The sequence below is a fragment of the Apostichopus japonicus genome, chromosome 9, assembly GCF_037975245.1.
Source record: "Apostichopus japonicus isolate 1M-3 chromosome 9, ASM3797524v1, whole genome shotgun sequence".
Classification (NCBI taxonomy): domain Eukaryota; kingdom Metazoa; phylum Echinodermata; class Holothuroidea; order Aspidochirotida; family Stichopodidae; genus Apostichopus; species Apostichopus japonicus.
In genome coordinates this window covers 34,257,416-34,275,948 of record NC_092569.1, presented here as the reverse complement: position 1 = coordinate 34,275,948, position 18,533 = coordinate 34,257,416, and the positions used below count along the sequence as shown (strand labels likewise).

Genomic DNA, 18,533 nt, shown 5'->3' with positions numbered 1-18,533 from the left:
TATATTTGTCACTGTTCCTTTGGGCAATAGTGAAGATTTAATTTCCAATTTGTTTTTTGCTTATATAGTTGACACTGATGTGATGAAAAGGGTCTAAGAGACGAATGTTGAAAATCGAATCAAATGCATTAAATTCTGAAAATCGTTTTCTTTGCAATTCACTGAAAAGTCCAGGAATGCGTCTTAATTTGTGAAATCACTGACATCAGTGCAATTATTGAATGCCAAGTTGCTTTGGTAAAAGTGCTGACCAAACAATGAACGTATTAATCTCAGCCAAACTACCAACCGAAGTCAAAATAATTGAACTGAACTGAACTAAACTAATCGAAAGTTCCTCGATGTTTGGATTCGTAAACTGTACTAAAAACGAAATGCATGTTATTTTTTTGCAAATCCTGTATACATCCTTGTGGTCTATATTACTGTACGTCCTTTATACGCCTCTGTACATATAGCTTCCGTAAGTTGGTCTATTTATAGACACACGGTGTAATAAAAAAGAACTAAACAGTTCCAATTTCAATCCAACCAGGCACTCACACGAAACACCTGCTCCCTCTCTCAGAACTAGAAGTACGGTAAAAACTGATTGGATTTAAGCTGTGGGACCGTTACTGTAACCTGAGTTAGTCTAGACTAGAATCAGGTACACATGATATAGCAATAATTATATACTGTTCACCGGGTAACCAATCTAATCACACTCACAGGTAGGTTGTCAGAGATCATGCTGTATTTGCAATTTGGACGTTACAGCAAAGCTATCTCAAATTACATCCAAACAATCGTATAAATATCAGTAACTAGTAAGTTAGCCTAAACTTTTTGGTTACGGTAACCTAGGCCCATAGAACAGAATATTCTACTCAGGCCTAACCTAGAAATTAGAATTAACAGTAGCTTAATGTGACTTTGTTATGCACTTGTGCCTAAAGGTCAGGTCTACAAATTAGGCAACAGACCTAGGCTAACTTCGGCCTGGGGACCTACGGTAGTTCTACGCTAAACGTCAAGCTAAATTCCTATTCTAGCCTGACTTGGGTAAATTGTGGGAGGCCAAGGCCTAACAAGGGTCTAGGCCTACCTTCAGTCTATATCAGCATCAATGTCAAGTTGATCAAGCAAGGCTAGGCCTATAGTACTATAGCTTACTAAAAATACTACTAGTGGCAGCTAGTAGTAAGGCATAATCAGCCACCATAAGTCATATTTTCCCTGAAATAGACCTAGCTCAGAGTATGCAGAGACCATGTTAGCTTTATGCTATGCTTAGTAACCTACTGTGGGAACTATTATTTAACTGTCAGGAAATGTGGTGGCCCTAGCCTAGGCAAACGCTAGTGTGTCTAGGCTAATTAACTACTGTTTTGAATGTAGCCTAGCCTAAGCAGATCTAGTGCCATTCCGCCATAGGTACATACCGCCATACCTTTCCGCAGTAGGATTTGATCCTTTCCTCCATGGCGGAAAGGCTCGAAACCTATGGCGGAAAGGTACATTTTAGGAATGGATTTTACTACATGGTAAACAAGAATAATCGGTGAAACTTTCTATGAATCGCATGGATGGATAGGTTACTTTAGTTTAGTAGCAAAAATGGATCAGGAGGGCAATTAAGTCCCCATCAAGGACCCTATAGGAGAGAATAGAAATTGACGACAAAAACACTCAGACCCGATTACAATGCTTAAAGTGCTTGTCCAAAGCATTCTTAAACCCATTCACAATACTTGCAAACTACAACATTCTCAGGCAAACCATTCCACTCATTCACAACCCTCTTAGCAAAAAATGTATGCCAAATATTAATCCTACTTTGTGACTTTGAAGTTTAAGACAATGACCTCTGGTACAACTGTCAACTACTATTTAAAAACATGAAAAAGGCAGTGAAGGATAAATTGTCAAAACCGTACAAAAGCTTGAAAACCTGAATCAAGTCACCACGTAAGCTCCAGTGTGGTGAGATTCAGCAGCTGTAACCGCAGATAATAAGGAACACCCTTGAAGGAATTAATCATCCTAGTAGCCCTTCTCTGGACCTCCTAGGTACACTGTCTTCAAATGTGACGGTTCGCTGGATAGACTGAATTTGTAGTTAAGACAAGATTGGGGAATTGATATGTGTCTTTAATGAACAGGTTGATTGAATATTATTAAATTATTTATTGTAAGTTCGCAAGAATCGATTCACTGTCTTCAAATATAATAGTTGGTTGACTTTAAATCGTATAAAAATTAAGCTGAATTTTTATTAAAAGGTCCAATTCTGGTTGTTGATATAACTAACCGATTTTGCAGGCGTAGGTAGTGTGAAGCGAAGCAAAAGACAGTGCATATACAATGCACTCACAATAATGTGCTCTCTTTGCCGTACAAAAAGTGCTTTACCGCCATGGCAGTAACATGGCGGAATGGCACTTTTTCTATGGCGGAAAGTACCGATGGCGGAATGACACGACCCCTAGCCTAAGCCACTATATTCACGAATCACACTTAGAATGCTTCTCTACCCAAATCCTTGAGAAATTAAGGACAGTGTTACTGCTGGATTAAATGTCAGTTTTATAGGGGTTTTGTTTGTAAACAACATCACCCTCCTATTTTGCCAATTATGTGCGGTAGGTAAGAAATTCACTTTAAAACAAGATTGGACTCATTTGGAATTGGGATCATGTGGTATATTAGCAGCATGGCTGTCATAGTTCATGACCGAACAGCCAAAGAGGTAAACGGCACTGGTCTTGAGCCCTGGTACGAAGCTACCTTACTTAGCATTGGTAGAGTATCCTGGCCCTCTGTGAAAGCTTCTAAAGTAAGCTAGGTCTATATATGCCTTATCTACAGTAAGTCTAGATGTAGAAAACACCAGTTGGCAATCTGTTTCTGTAGGGGAGGAGGGAGTTAGGGGGGGGGTACTTTCTCTCAAGAAACTAGTACCCAGGCTAAGCCAAACTCATAAATAAACTTATCTACTGTACAGCTCTACTGATAGTCCTGAGCGATTTTAAATTTTGAGCAATGCTTCGTTCGAGAAAGAATTGCCTAGAGAAGTAGAGGCAATATTTATTTGTTTGTTAAATGTATCGCACATGATATCCAGGCTCTGATCATAGTATACATCATTGTACTTCATAGATTCTCTCTGATGATGGACTTTGATGCAACACAAGCGATTGACTTGAGTGACTTTGAAGATGATACACAAGATGAATCCGAGGGCAAAACTGCAGTAAGTACTTTTACATATATTCAAATATTAAAGATTGGCAACTTTGGGCTTGTTCACACTTAAGAATGCACCCGTACTTTAAGTTTGTAAAAGCGATTAATTCCCTTAGTGTGAACGCTCGCGTACTGGTAATTCAAGTCCGTGTGCGTTCTTAAGAATAATCCTCCTGTGTGGGTTTCTTCAATCTCTCATACGTTCTTAATAAATGTAATGTAACGGGTCACGGACATACGGTGACCCAAGATTTTCGGTCTAGTTATAATATGCGCTCCATCCAGGTGCAATTTGGCGGGTATTTTTGAACGTGCAGTAGGCCTACGGCACAGATCTGTCATAGTACAGTACAGAAAAGTGAGGCTACCTACATTGTGTTTATTTGAAAGTATCAGACTGTTGCCTTTCTTAACCGAAACACTACCCATTTCGTTTTTCTTTGCACCGATTTGACCAACACTGCAGAAATGTCGCCGTTAAGGTTGTGAGACTAAAACAAACTGAGACAGTCCACTTAAATCTAATAAACTTAAATTCATTGTACGCCAAACTCACAGGGTTTTGAAAAGGCCAAAATCGGTAATTTTATGTTGATTTCGAAACAGATGAGTTTTAATCGGTTGCTACGGCAGTTAATTTAAAGTTTAAATCATTACGTACAGTATGTTCTAGCTTATAATGAAATTACGTTAGCCTACACACATGCCTGACTAGGTCTTTAGACCTAACATTAAACGCCTTCCATGTTGGTTTATCCTCAAATACGACATCAGCAGTAAAACAGTTATGATAGTTATGATGTCAATTTGAAGGTTTGCGTCCCTGGCTTAAAGATTGCGTCCCAGACGTAGAATCCTTGTTCGTAACAATGCTGGTAATTATGTAGATCTAACCAAGTTGTAGAGTGCGCTAACCTGATTGAACTTGGTGATGGTCAAAGTTTATTTGAGGTCATCAGTGGTCAAAGAGTTAAATGTGATATATAATTCCAAAATTATAAAATTAAATTGATACATTAGTCAACTTAATCTTAGCAAGGGCTATAAAGGGTCAAACCTTAACATATTGGGTGCAGGTGTACTTTAAACAATATTGTTATCAAAAAACTGTGGCATGGATTCTTAAGCCTGCTGACTTTCTGGTTTCAAAAGAGAATCTCTGATATAATCAAAACATTTCTTGGAGAAATTTGTCATGAAAAGCTTCCCCAGACAGTTATGAAACGTCTGATTGCTATTTTTAACGATATCCAAAGTTCGATGTTCTTTTCCCATTTTCTAAAAAAAACTTGAACAATCGAGGAAGTCCAAATATGACAACTCATGTACACGATTTTGGAAAGAGTACATGTACCCTGTACAATATAGGCAGGAATGAAACAATTCACTTGCAATATCAGATAACTGTTGTACACACACACACACACACACACGCACACACACATTTTTAGCTGCTGATTGTGAATGGTTGATGAGAAGTAAGATGTTGTTAGTCAACACCTACTGGCTAATGGTGACTAAAGTGACAAAGATTGACTTCATATTTCTCTGGGAGACTCTGACAAGCAACTCATCTACTGAACTGAGGTCATGTGACCGACAAACTTTCCTTGCTTTAGAAACTAGTCTATTTAACTTGGTTATGTCTCTAGCAGTAGTATTTCCACCCCACGCGGCTAAACAGAATGTAATGATGGTCTCGATTGCCGCTTTATAGAACAGAGAAATGAGAGTTGTGTTTATTCTGAGTGAATTAAGCTTCCGTAAAAGGAACATACACTGATTAGTGTTTGCTAGAACAGTTTTTACATGTTCATCCCACTCCAATTTATCAGTGATGGTCACTCCCAGGTATTTATAAGATTGCACTTGTTCTACTGGCTCATTTCCAATCTCAATTCTCTCGAGTCGGTGCCCGCTACATCGAAAATCAACACATTCAGTCGTAATCTGTTTCTATCACACCAAATTGTGAAGGTGGATATTTCTTGCCTATATACCCGGTCTCGTCACCATTCTTACCAATAAGACAGATCTAAGATGCATGTGGCGTTGGCAAATTTAACAATATGCGTGTTAGGTTGTGTGCTAGGAAAGCTAGAAGTATAAAGGGTGAATAGAACAGGTAATATAACACAACCTTGCGGGGCGCCAGTTTTTGTAACAATATCACTTGAAAATCCCCCATATACAGACACTCTCTGGATCCTGTAAATGTTAGAAAATATATACAAGTAATGAAATTATTAACATGACCTACAATTGCTGGCATGCTGGCATCGGTTTCATTGTCAACACTGTTTTAATAAAGTGAATTCCTTGAAAATGTGACATGAAGAGCAAAGGGAAAGTAAATAAGAAAATTTCAAATTCTAGTTGAAATATGACACCACAAACAAGAATCGATAGCCTTTCTTTTCTCCCATTCTCTGTTCTGTTCCTCGGACACTATTTCTCATAATGTTGAAACTCAAACGAATGAAATAGTTTCAAATATTCAACTTTTACAATTTTACTACTTGTAGCTAATAATCTTAGATTGATATTTTTGCATCCAAACAGCTCTATGAAAATGTTTTCTTGATCAATTTGAAATGCTTTAAGTCAGAAGGGGTTGCACATGTATGGGAAAGTAAGTTATACTCATTAATATTCAAGTTATATTCATGGAGATCAAAGTCAACAGCAAAGAGAACAAAAAACCTCTGTAGTTTACAACAAATTCCATGCCAATTTCTATTGTTTATTCATTTTTCTGTTGTTTTGCTTTTCAGTTGGGATACTTGAAAGTATTCAGTAACAGAGGTTTTCAAGAGAAGGTTTATCCAGTGTTTGAAGGTGAGAATAACAAACTGTCTGTTCAAGGAAAACATTTAATATATCTGCTGAGTAATTGTTAGTTAGGTAGAAAGGGTGATAGTTAGGTTGATAGGGTGATTGTTTGTTAGAGTTTATAGGGTGGATGTAACTTCTAGGTTCAATGTGTCCATGGTTATAACTTACAGAAGGGTTCGTGGATGGTTGTACATTAAGGTAGCTAAGGGTGATTTGTAAGTCAGTATTCATCTAGAGTGGTACAAGTATGTTATGGTGGTTGTACAGTAACTTAGGCTTCATGTAGGTGTTTGGAAGTTGGGTGTTTCTTCTTGAGGTGAGATACTGTTAATTTTATCAGGTGATTTGTAAATCAATGTTTGTTGGTGATTGTATCATAAGGTTATTGTACAATAATTTGTAGCTATCATTGGGTGATTGTGAATTCTAGTTCATTGAGTGATTGTAAGTTACCCGTACAGCTGCTACATACGGTGATTCATAAGTCAGTATTCATAGGGTGGTTGTACAATAATTTGTAGGCATCATTGGGTGATTGTGAAGTATGGTTCATTAAGTGATTGTAAGTTACCCGTACAGCTGCTACATACGGTGATTCATACTGTAAGTCAGTATTCATAGGGTGGTTGTACAATAATTTGTAGGCATCATTGGGTGATTGTGAATTATGGTTCATTAAGTGATTGTAAGTTAAGGCTGCCATGGTGATTCGTAATTCAGTATTCATAGGGTGGTTGTATCTTAAGGTGGTTGTCAAGTGATTGTAAGTTAGGATTTGCAGATTGGTTGTTAGTTGGGATTGATATAGGGTTACTTCTGTTTGATCCAACGACTGTACAGTCATGCTAGAATGTCACATTTCAATCTAAGAACAAAGGCATGTCGCTTACAGTATTTTGTGGTGAATGACAGAAACAATACTAGTGTTGTGAAATGGATGTAAATAATTGAATTCAGAAAGGATGTCTTTGACACGTTGCTGCAATATGTTGTCTTTCTTTATTAAACTAGATTCAACAACTGTGTAGGGTTTCTGAATGAAAAAAAAAGGAAGAAAACAGTGTAAATAGTAGCATAAAGCATACTTAGTAGTAAGAAAATCATGGTTACCAGTTTTACCCCCCAAAACGATGAGAAATAAGCCCAACTGAAATAATATGTAACCTTGAAGTATGTGTTTTAACTTACGGCACTTAAGGGCATCCGTACAATACATTGGAAAAACCCTTCCCAGTAGTAGTCTTATCAACATAGAAAAAATAATTAGCCAACTAGAACCCGTGACCTCTAGGTCAACTTATAACTTAACATATACATACAACTTAGGGTAAACAAGTAGAAAGTAGGTTAATAGCAACTGTAAACATATCTCGCCCAGTATCAGGTCATAACTAAGAATGAGCTCACAGGCCTAACCAAGCAGAACCACGTAAACAATCCCCACCATAGTAGCCTAGCCCGTGATACAAATAATACGCTGAATAACTCCACCCCACTCTCCCCTATTAAATATAAAGCTAAATAAACGCTGAGAAGCAACTAAACATCAACATACCTTAACATCTCCACTGAACGTTATGTTTGAATATATGAAATGAACTGCAAGGTTGCACCGCAGCGCGGTGGTATGTCTTGTTGAAAGGCGAGCTATACAAGTAACTACAACGCATGTTAATAATAAAATATGAAAGTTAAAGTACGGAAACTTATACACGTCATAGAGGGAAAACAATTACACGACAACTAGCTTCATTGAATTACGGCAAAGCTTGATGGATATGTCAAACTACTGTAGGTTGCTTACAGTAATTTTTGGTGGTTTCATTGGTAGCGGTTTCTTGTATTCCAGGACATAATGTTCGGCTTGCAGGAGTACCAATATTGCCCAATTTCGTACAAGTCATCATTCTGATATTTATAAAGATATTTATAATACCTTTGGTATTTATGGTATTAGGAATAATACATCCTGTGACGTTAGTTTTCGACACTTTCGTTTCTACCGCCCCCTCCTGATCATTCAATACCATCACTAGTTCTATTGTCCTGTTAGTGCTTAAGGAAGTCCTGGATTGCCCCATATACTTCCTGCAATGTTCCAAACAATAACCTTTCAGAATATTTCTACTTTATGTTGTAGGTGAAAACTTCATCGGCAGAGATGATGCAAACCAGATTACCATACCAGTAAAGGTAAATATTCTGGGTTTTCTGTATGAAAGCAACATTTTGTCATGAACGTGTTTGATATTTCAATGCTGTTTTGGCATGAAAATTCAGTAGCAAAATGTTGATTTTAGGTAATAGTGATGACAAGTTTGAGAATTTCTCAATTGACTGTCAGACTTGTTATTAGTACCATGGAAAGTGTCCGTGGTAACGAGTGTTGTGAATTGTGTCAAATCATTTCCTAGGCCGCCCTTTATTACTCATTTGGTGGCGATAACAAAATTGAGAGTTATCTGAATATATAGAAAACTGAGTCATTTAGGGTATATTTATATTGATGACGAACATTAAAAGTTCCTGGATATGAAATATTTAGTCTTTGTTAACGACAAACTCCATCGTTTAATAACTGTGGATCACAGAATGAAAGAAAGCTTCCAAGCAGGAGAATAGAGTCTGATCCAGCGTCAAGAATCTTCTAAGGGAGCTGACGTAAAAGGGACAGTACTATGAAACCAGATCAACTCTTTGTTTCTGTATTTGGTAATAAAATGTCTTCAAAGTATGTGAAACATCGTAAGAAATTCCGGCGAGACTTGACGATATATTTATACTGTTTAATTCCTGTAGAGAAAACAAAAAATTCAAAATGGCCCAAGGAGGTACATCTTCTTAATTTCTTGTCATAAAAATGATCTTTGAAGATCTTTGTAGAATTGTTGGCATTAAAGGAGAAATGAACGCCAAGGTTTTGCAGTGTTCAAATGTTACAGAAAAACTTGAGAATAACGCCTGTAGCATAACAAATGGAAACTAACAATGTAGTTGCTCATAAAATACATGATAAATAATTAGAAAATACCATGGAAAGCACTTTTCTGATTAGTTATTTCTTATCAGAATATGATTCTGTAGTACAGTATGTGTTTACTGCAAAACCCCAGGATTTCATTTCTCCTTTAATGTCATATGTCAGATTATGGGAATAATACATAGACATTGGTTATATATATATTTGTATATTTAAATAATGCAATGTGATCCTGGTATTGATTCATTCATTCTTCCATCCTGAATGGTACTTGTAATCAGGGTCTCTGTTAAAGTACTGACTGCCTCTAACCAGCATTTTCAATTGACTGTACCACAGTCTGGAGTTGTGATATTTCACAGTCAAAATAAAGACAAACTCACCGAAAAAAACTTAAAGTATTCTTTGAATCCACCAAAACTGTCGTAGGAACTAAAATAAACTACAGTATTACTAATGACACAGTAGCACCGTGCTTTCAAATTTGTTGGAAACTTTGTTTTGAGTATCGACTTAAATGGTATTATGCCAATCGGAAGTTACCATATTTGGTTGTAATCACATGGATCTCTGAGGGGTATTTATTTATATATATGGCATTGCATGGTATTAGTATTTATTCAAAGCCACCACCTAACAATAAATGATAAAGTTAGGATGGTATTCTTCGGAAACCACATTGATCTCTGAGGGGTATTTATTTATATATAGCATCGCATGGTATTAGTATTTATTCAAAGCTACCACCAAACAATAAATGATAAAGTTGATGTTATGCTAAAGCATCATTACCCTGTATGTCAGATCTCTTGTAGCGGACAAAATGCCTGTTTTGTCGTCTTTGAAAATAACGTTCAGTCTGTCATTGTTTACTACTTCATTTCTTTGTAGTCCTTGTCCAAACAGCATGCTTGCATCGAAGTTCACGCAGACACACATTTGATATATGACCTAGGGAGCAGAAATAAATGCCGAAAAGGAAAGGTATGTTTTTTTTTAAGAGTCAATGTAAGTGCTGTACAATAATTCTTAAGATGCCGTCAATTACTGGAGCAAGTTTAAGGATTTAAATCATTTCGTTTTGTGATGAGGAGACTTCCCCTACTCAAATGACCTTACTGTAGATACGCACGTAATCTCTATTTGGAACTTGTACTTGTATTTGGGTCTCTAGCTTAGTAATGTTTCGCAGGTCACTTCTGGCTCTTCATCTTGCTATGGGAATCCTAAAGTCTCATTGGTGCTGTGGACATTTACTGGGCTTAAGGCCCGGTCACACTATACCGATTTTTTGTCGGAATACTATCCGATTTTCCGGGAGGAATCGAAACAGCCTGTTTTTCGTTCGGGTCTTCTAGCCACAGTGACAAAGGATCTGATTTGCTATCTGTTGAGCCATTCCGATGTGGAATAGCCCTCTCCTAACTTTTGATATTGATTCCGTTTCCTTTTATCGGATAGCTATCCGATTTCTCTTCCGATTTTTATCGTTTTTCGATGTGACATCACTTCAGAATGTAGTCCGTTCCAGAACCCCTCAGATTTGGAGTAGGTATTCGAATATTCCACTGCATTCATTACATTCACTACCACAAACCTCACTCTTCGGCCTAAAATCGGGAAAATCGCACCGTATTCCGATAAAATATCGCTGTAGTGTGACCGGGCCTTAACAGTGGGTAAAACTAGGTGAATAATTATGTGCCAAGAAATCCTTTGGTAACCTATTCGAACTCACGGTTACGCCGATCTTTCATGCATTCAATTCTTCTTAGTTCTAGTCGAATCAAGCCATTTCAGATCTGAAATAGCACAGTGACCCCCATGTCATTTTCATGCTTTAGTCACACTCAAATAAAAATACCCCCTCTCCTCACCCTCCCCTCACCTTCCCCTCCCGTCCCCCCCAAAAAAAAACGGAAAAAAATAATTAGTATTTCATTGTGGTAATAGGACTCAATTCTTGAAATTATCTGTGATGCGTAATATCGTACAATGACATAAGAAGAAATAGAAGGGAGAGTAATACTAACATCAGGTACTTGCATGAATAATAAATACTAATTAGTTTCATAGCTATTCGTGGATCATTTATTTACATAGAGAGATGTGTACATGAAGTATCATGGGAAGTCAGTAGTAGTAACCTCGTCTGTGCTTGTCTTCGCAGTTATTTTTGAAACCGAACGTTCGCTACAATATGCAACACGACGACAAGTTTATACTGGCAGATATGGCTTGCCAGTACTACCTTGCAAGTGAATATAACAAGGTAGGAAAGATATTCTATCAATTCCAAAGGTTATCGATAATAAATATACCATATCTAGAACAGGCTACTGTGAAGCACTGAACTGTGCAGTGTATTTAAAATTTACATAGATTTAAAACCTTTTTGATCGTTTTTGACTTCCGTTCTGACTCAGGAAAAGAGGGTTACCTGAGGAATGACATAGCCCTTTTTGTAGTTATATGATCTTTCCCATTGCATCCAGTTCACAGAGGTCTTTGAATAGTTTAAAGCACACCTGATCAGTTAAATATAACAGCTCTTTATTTGGTAATATCAAGTCAGCATTCATTTGAGTCATAACTGTGAAATTACGCAAATGTCTATGGTATATTTTCTCTGAACTGTTGCTGGTTTTGAAACAACACTTGAAAGGAAACTGCCGAGGTCATCATTTAAGAAACTTGTGGGGTTTAGTCACCTGGTACCTCGTCAGAATTAGAATGTACCATTACAAGTTGCATGTACGGTGTAGGTGAGAGGGCTTTCACATTGTTCCGAGTGCGACAATGGTTCTGGAATTGGGTTTTGTTGGAAATCACCCGAGTACGATCTTGTGTGGTAAAGGCTTTCTTACTGTTCATATCTGTTCATTGTCAACTTTGCATACAAGATTTCAGAGCTGACGTGTTTGACATCGTTTTAAAGCAAGTCACACAAACAAGTAACATGATCTTATGAATATTCATCAACCAAGCCACCTGCATCAGACAATATCAGCGGTTCTATTCTCAGACACTTTTGTAGATCTAATTTGATGAGAGTTGAAATTGTTTTTTTCATATCATTTGAAGTCTCAGGGATCTGGATCGGACACAGACTCCGAGCTGATGCTGGATGGTGTGGACTCTGACCAAGGATTGCTAATACCTCATACTGAAGATCAGAAAGAGGTAACAAGTCAAGTTTTGTTCACTGGGCTTTTTGTTTGTGTCTATTGTTTAACACGACTGTCTGCGAACAATCTTGGGGTGGGGCTGGCTGGGTGGAGTTGGGTAATCCAAAAATGGGTTGAGAAAAATGTTCATGGGTCACAGGATTTTTGTAGATGCCAGAACATATCTCTATATATATTTTAGAGATTTTTGACGGTGATCTTTTTATATATATATATATATGTCTTTAAATTTATATATCAATTCCAAAGTCCATAGCTTTCATGTATTTTCACATATATATATCTCTTCAGTCTGAAAATTCTGACTACTTGAACCTCAGTGACTGTATTCAGCCGACACAAGCCGTTAAGAGTGACCACGTAGGAAAGAATAAAACTCTTCAAATGAAGACACCGGCTGTGCCAAGAGCGGGAGGAGTCCTGGCTAGAGAATCAGATGAAGAGATAGCTGAAGACAAAGGTAATTACAGCCTCATAATTTACTTAGTTATTTAATTAATTAGTTTGAACAGACTGCCATCGAAGCAGAATGTTGGTTGATCATCAAGTTTGACCAAACAATAGAGCAGGGATGCCAGAATTCCGGCAATAGCCGGAATTCCGGCTTTTTCCCAATTTTGAAATTTGGTTCCATTTAAGGTTAAAGAATCGAACACATGACCATTATCCAGTTATGTTTTAATCTTATGGTGTTGTTTCTTATTTTTCTTATTGTATTTTTTATAGTATTTTTTTGGTAGTGTAAATTTCTAAAACGTGATATCCTCAAAATAAAGTTCAGATAAGAATAAATTTCAGATGCAACATACAAGGCCTGGGAAGTTCCATTTCCGGTGATCTGGGAGGGATATTTTGCCAAAATATTGATTGATTGATTGATATATTAGATAGTCTTTGGGACGTCCAAGTCCCCACAACTTTCAGGCCCTAGGGGAAAACCCTGCTGGCATCCCTGAATAGTACAATCATAATTGAACAAACGGAAGCCACTCTCCTGAATTTTTGCACAGGGTAGCGATAAAGGAGGCAGTTACATAGAGAGTACCCAAAGGCTTTTACTGAAGGGTCATTATAAAACTATTAAACCAGAACAAGTTATGCATATAGCTAGAGCTCTGAAATACTATCATTGTATCAATCATGAAACATAGAGAAACAGTGTTTGCAACATTAGATCATTAATTTCAAATGTGTAATTAGCATTCAGTTAATTTTCACTTCAGAGTATCTGATAAATGCATACAAGCAATTGCATAAAGTAACATACCTCTGGTTTCTCCGATCTACACGTGCCATGCTTGTGTCCCGCCTTCATTAACTTCACTATGTGTATATATGTATATGATTAGCGTGGAGCTGATCGGAGCACAGTAGGCAAAAGGAGGGCGTTAGCACTAGTCAACCTCAACTTTATGTGGGTATCCGCAGAAAGGGTCACAGGGTAGCATAACTTACATTGTATGACGGCTTGTAGGAACGCATCACATGACCAACTGCAGAATATGCAACAGAATACGATCAAAAAATGTGAGTGCAGTGGAAGGAACATATTAAACAAAGAATGAAGAACAATGAGGAGAGGTTAATAAACTTCTTCATACCCAGAAGGCGTAATTAGTCAGTAGGTAACCTTATTGCTCAAGGACGATAGGAACTCCTCTCAATTTAGGCCTAGGATATCTGCTCTAAGAAAGTTAGAAATTTGCCCAGGTGGATTAAAGATCTGCGACTAACAAAATATCGCATGCTCAAGTACATTTGGGTATAGAGGGGAAAATAACTTGGCCCTAAAAAACAGGTTTTTGTAAGAGTACTACATAACATGTTAATACAATTAAGTTATACTGTAGGTCTATAGAAATAACTTTATCAACTTGTCATTTTACATATTTCAAGTTTTGCCTTACAAATTACAAAGACCACCTCACCTGGATTCACGAAACTTCTGACAGTGAATTTGTTCCCTTCTCATAAAACATGAGCATGATTGGATCCCATTCTACAACCGTTACAAGTAGTACCCTTGGTTGTTGGACAATGCACTATTTTATCTGAGATAGTTGGATCTGTTGATGCCAGGTCACTTCATAGTGAGGGCTTCTGGACTATACCACTCAAAATAATTATGCATTTTACCGTAGGTACAGCAGATGTCTCTAGAGTTCTTGATTCAGGGTCAGAGGCAGATGTTGAACCAGATCTAGATGGTAAGATCCTTCCCTCTTAACCTTTCAACCTCAGGTCAGAGGTTAGATTCAAATTGTTGCTTATCTTTTATGATTGTTTTTTCTCTTAATAATGATAACAGAAGAAAAGTTAATTCAATTAATTATTGTTCTCATGATTTCTTAGTATTGTTTGTCTCTGTGACCTCTCCTTTGTTCATCCGTCTCGATAAGATAGAAGAAGGTCACATCCTTCTTAACCTTTCGACCCCTTAGGTCAGAGGTTAGATTCAACTTTTGCTTATCTTGTATACATGATTGTTTTTTCTCTTAATAATGATAACAGAAGAAAGCTTAATTCAACCAATTATTGTTCTGATGATTTCTATTGTTTATTGTTTGTCTCTGTGACCTTTCCTTTGTTCACTCATCTCGATAAGATAGAAGAAGGTCACATCCTTCTTAAGCTTTCAACCTTAGGTCAGAGGTTAGATTCAAAGTTTGCTTATATTGTGTGATTGTATTTCTCTTAATAATAATATGTGATTTGTGTCTAACGTAGTCCTCTTTGGCATCTGCAGGGTTGTTACATGCTACCTAGATCAATTTAGCATCGGTTGTAAATGTTTTTCATTTGAGACATTTCGGATAACCCAAAGAGAATAGAGATCATCAATTAATTGGCTGATAATAATCAATTGATTGCTGACCATCTGAATGCTCATCATCACCTGTCTGTCTCTTACAGTTTATTTTTATTTTGAATTATCCTTTTGTAATAAATTGAGTCACTATAAAGACGTTGACTGATCATTTCAAAGATGCATCACAGTAGTAATACATTTGTCATTTCATGGCAGATCTATTCCTCAGTAAATGTCTGAATCATGCATTTTTTATGTTATCATCTTCTCACTGCTATTCCCCTGGTAATTAATCCTCATATATAGCACACCCTTGAGCCCTTCTTATTGGCTTAGTAACATGCAACATCTTCTTCAAAGATGAGTGTCTATTAGTTAATAATACATTCTCATTTTCATGTTTCTCCATGACTCATGTTTCGTCATTCCTTTCAGACACAGATAACACAGAAGATGCAGATGACCTAGCTATGGCAGCAACTCAAGCAGTGGGTTTCATCCAGGATCCACCGACCCAGCCCACTAGTAAGGTCAGAGCCACCTTGACCTATGACCCAGATAGTGATTCTGAATCGGGTAAAGGTTTCTGGTATTCATTTTGTTGCATAATGTTTAAGAAAAAGGACATAAATAGACATACAGACACATACAAAGTATCACAATAGGGTGTGTATGGTTTCATGTCATGGGATGTAATGTGATATGAGACATAAAATAGACATACAGACACATACAAAGTATCACAATAGGGTGTGTATGGTTTCATGTCATGGGATGTAATGTGAAATAGACATAAAATAGACATACAGACACATACAAAGTATCACCATAGGGTGTGTATGGTTTCATGTCATGGGATGTAATGTGAAATAGACATAAAATAGACATACAGACACATACAAAGTATCACAATAGGGTGTGTATGGTTTCATGTCATGGGATGTAATGTGATATGAGACATAAAATAGACATACAGACACATACAAAGTATCACAATAGGGTGTGTATGCTTTCATTGCATGGGATGTAATGTGAAATAAGACATAAAATAGACATACAGACACATACAAAGTGTCATAATAGGGTGTGTATGGTTTCCGGTCATGGGATGTAATGTGAAATAAGACATAAAATAGACATACAGACACATACAAAGTTCCACAATAGGGTGTGTATGGTTTCATGTCATTGGATGTAATGTGAAATAAGACATAAAATAGACATACAGACACATACAAAGTGTCGCAATAGGGTGTGTATGGTTTCATGTCATGGGATGTAATGTGAAATAAGACATAAAATAGAGATACAGACACATACAAAGTATCACAATAGGGCATGTTTGGTTTCATGTCAGACACACAGAAAATGTACCATTGCCGTATATTGACTTTCATGCTGAACCTGATCTACAGTTGACATTCAGTTGTGGTTCGTAATATTATTCTTTACATGCACATCTATTTAATTAATTCTATTGTTTGGTTAATCTAGAAGATGGAGAAGGAGAAGAAAGGAGATTATTTGAAGCAGAAACCCAAGCCGTTCCATCAGCTGTATCGGATAGTGAAGATGGAGATGGTGAGTATCCAGGTTCTAAATGTTAAAATAAAATAAAACTGTTAGCAAACTGCTTATCCACTAGAGAGCCTAAATGTTGTTAGATTTATGTTTGAGTTCAAATGTATATTATGCATATTTAATCTTACCTGTAGGAGGATCAGAAGGGGGTAGGGTAGGGGGGAAGGGAGGGCATGGAGGAAAGGGAACAAGGAAGGGGAGAGAGAGGATGTGCAGTTTTGTCCTTTCATGTGTAAATGCATTTTCAGCCATCAGACAAGCTCAAGTATGTCATATATAGGTGTAAACTAAACTGTTTTTGGTTCCTTGCTTTAGCAAAAGGAACCTATGCAGTCAGGTTGGCGTGTGTGTGTGTGTGTGTGTATGTGTGTATGTGTGTGTGTGTGTGCGTCTGTGACACTTGCTTGGGTACGCTCTATCTCAATAAGGGAATGTTGGATTGAGGCCAAACTTTGACTATAGATCCGCCATATGGAGAAGGTGTGCCCTATTGTTTTTGGTGCTGACAAAGGTCACCAAAGGTCAGTTATGGTCCAAAAACAGAAAATATTAAAACTGCAATAACTCCCAGTGCAAATGTGTGACAAGGTTGATATTTTGGGACAAGTTGTGAACTGGTTAGGGGAACATTTTCAAACTTAATGGTCATGTGATCCGAGGTCACCAAAGGTCAATTAATGATAAAAAACTAGTATTTTTGCGATAACTTGAGAACGAATTGTCCGTTTGGGTTGGGAGTTGCCTCAATGTCATCCAATTGTCGACCCGCATCTTGGTGACCCTTGACCTCAATTTGACCTCTGGTGACCTTTTCGTGTTTTTGGGATTTTTACAGTTTCGATGCTATTTTCAGATGTCAAAGGTACCTTCTGATCATAAATGTCAATAGGTTGACCCTGTGTGACCTTTATGTGCGAAGTTATATGGGGTCAAAGTTTTTCGGTCGGAGTTAGGATGGTTGTACAGACTTTTCGTTTTGTTTTTTGGAATGAGGAGATTAAACTACATCTGCAACCAAGGTCAAAAGGTCAAAGGTCACATTAGAAAAAATGTGCTTATTTTGGGAGGAAACGAGCAAAAAAGAAAATGTTTGGTTTTGATGCTAGATTTGGATATCAAAGGTACCTTCCGATCAAAAATGTCAATTGGTTGACACCCGTGTGACCTTCGTGTGCGAAGTTATACGAGGTCAAAGTTAATTTTCAGACATTTAATGCAACAACTCCCAGTTCCAAGGTGTGACACGGTTAATATTTTTGGACAAGTTGCAAATGGTATAGGGGAATATTTTCAAACTTAACGGTCATGTGATCCGAGGTCACCAAAGGTCAATTAATGTCAAAAAACTAGTATTTTGGGGGTAGAAAATGGGCAAAGAAAAAATGTTTGATTTTTTATAGTTTGATGCTCTAATTTAGGTCTCATCAATCAAAAATGTCCATAAGTTGACCCAAGGTGACCTTTGTATGTTAAGTTATATGAGGTCAAAGTTAATTTTCAGACATTTAGTGTAATAACTCCCAGTGCCAAGGTGTTACACAGTTGATATTTTGAGACAAGTTGCAAATGGTATGGGGGAATATTTTCAAACATAACGGTCATGTGATCCGAGGTCACCAAAGGTCAATTAATGATAAAAAACTAGTATTTTTGTGATAACTTGAGAACGAATTGTCCGTTAGGGTTGGGAGTTGCTTCAATGTAATCCAATTGTCGACCCGCATGTGGGTGACCCTTGACCTCAATTTGACCTCTGGTGACCTTTTTAGTGTTTTGTGGAATTTTACAGTTTCGATGCTATTTTCAGATGTTAAAGGTAACTTCTGATCATAAATGTCAATGGGTTGACCCCCGTGTGACCTTCGTGTGCGAAGTTATATGAGGTCAAAGTTAATTTTCAGACATTTAATGC

General features: G+C 37.2%; 1 protein-coding gene across 7 annotated transcripts in view; it reads left to right on the top strand.

Annotated features, from left to right (window-relative positions):
- The first annotated feature begins 501 nt into the window (after nucleotides 1-501).
- The window catches only part of LOC139974205 (uncharacterized), a 40,999-nt gene continuing 22,967 nt past the window's right edge, over nucleotides 502-18,533 (top strand). For 2 of the 7 annotated variants that reach the window (XM_071981180.1, XM_071981172.1), the window contains exons 1-11: nucleotides 514-713; nucleotides 3,142-3,235; nucleotides 6,003-6,066; nucleotides 8,204-8,256; nucleotides 9,935-10,027; nucleotides 11,214-11,315; nucleotides 12,128-12,226; nucleotides 12,523-12,691; nucleotides 14,373-14,438; nucleotides 15,476-15,622; nucleotides 16,535-16,621. In XM_071981180.1, coding sequence (XP_071837281.1) covers nucleotides 3,152-3,235; nucleotides 6,003-6,066; nucleotides 8,204-8,256; nucleotides 9,935-10,027; nucleotides 11,214-11,315; nucleotides 12,128-12,226; nucleotides 12,523-12,691; nucleotides 14,373-14,438; nucleotides 15,476-15,622; nucleotides 16,535-16,621 — 964 coding nt within the window. In that variant the 5' untranslated portion in view covers nucleotides 514-713; nucleotides 3,142-3,151. Of the gene's footprint in view, nucleotides 714-786; nucleotides 810-3,141; nucleotides 3,236-6,002; nucleotides 6,067-8,203; nucleotides 8,257-9,934; nucleotides 10,028-11,213; nucleotides 11,316-12,127; nucleotides 12,227-12,522; nucleotides 12,692-14,372; nucleotides 14,439-15,475; nucleotides 15,623-16,534; nucleotides 16,622-18,533 lie in introns of those variants that run through there. The other 5 variants (XM_071981175.1, XM_071981179.1, XM_071981178.1 and 2 more) reach the window with 5 other exon arrangements.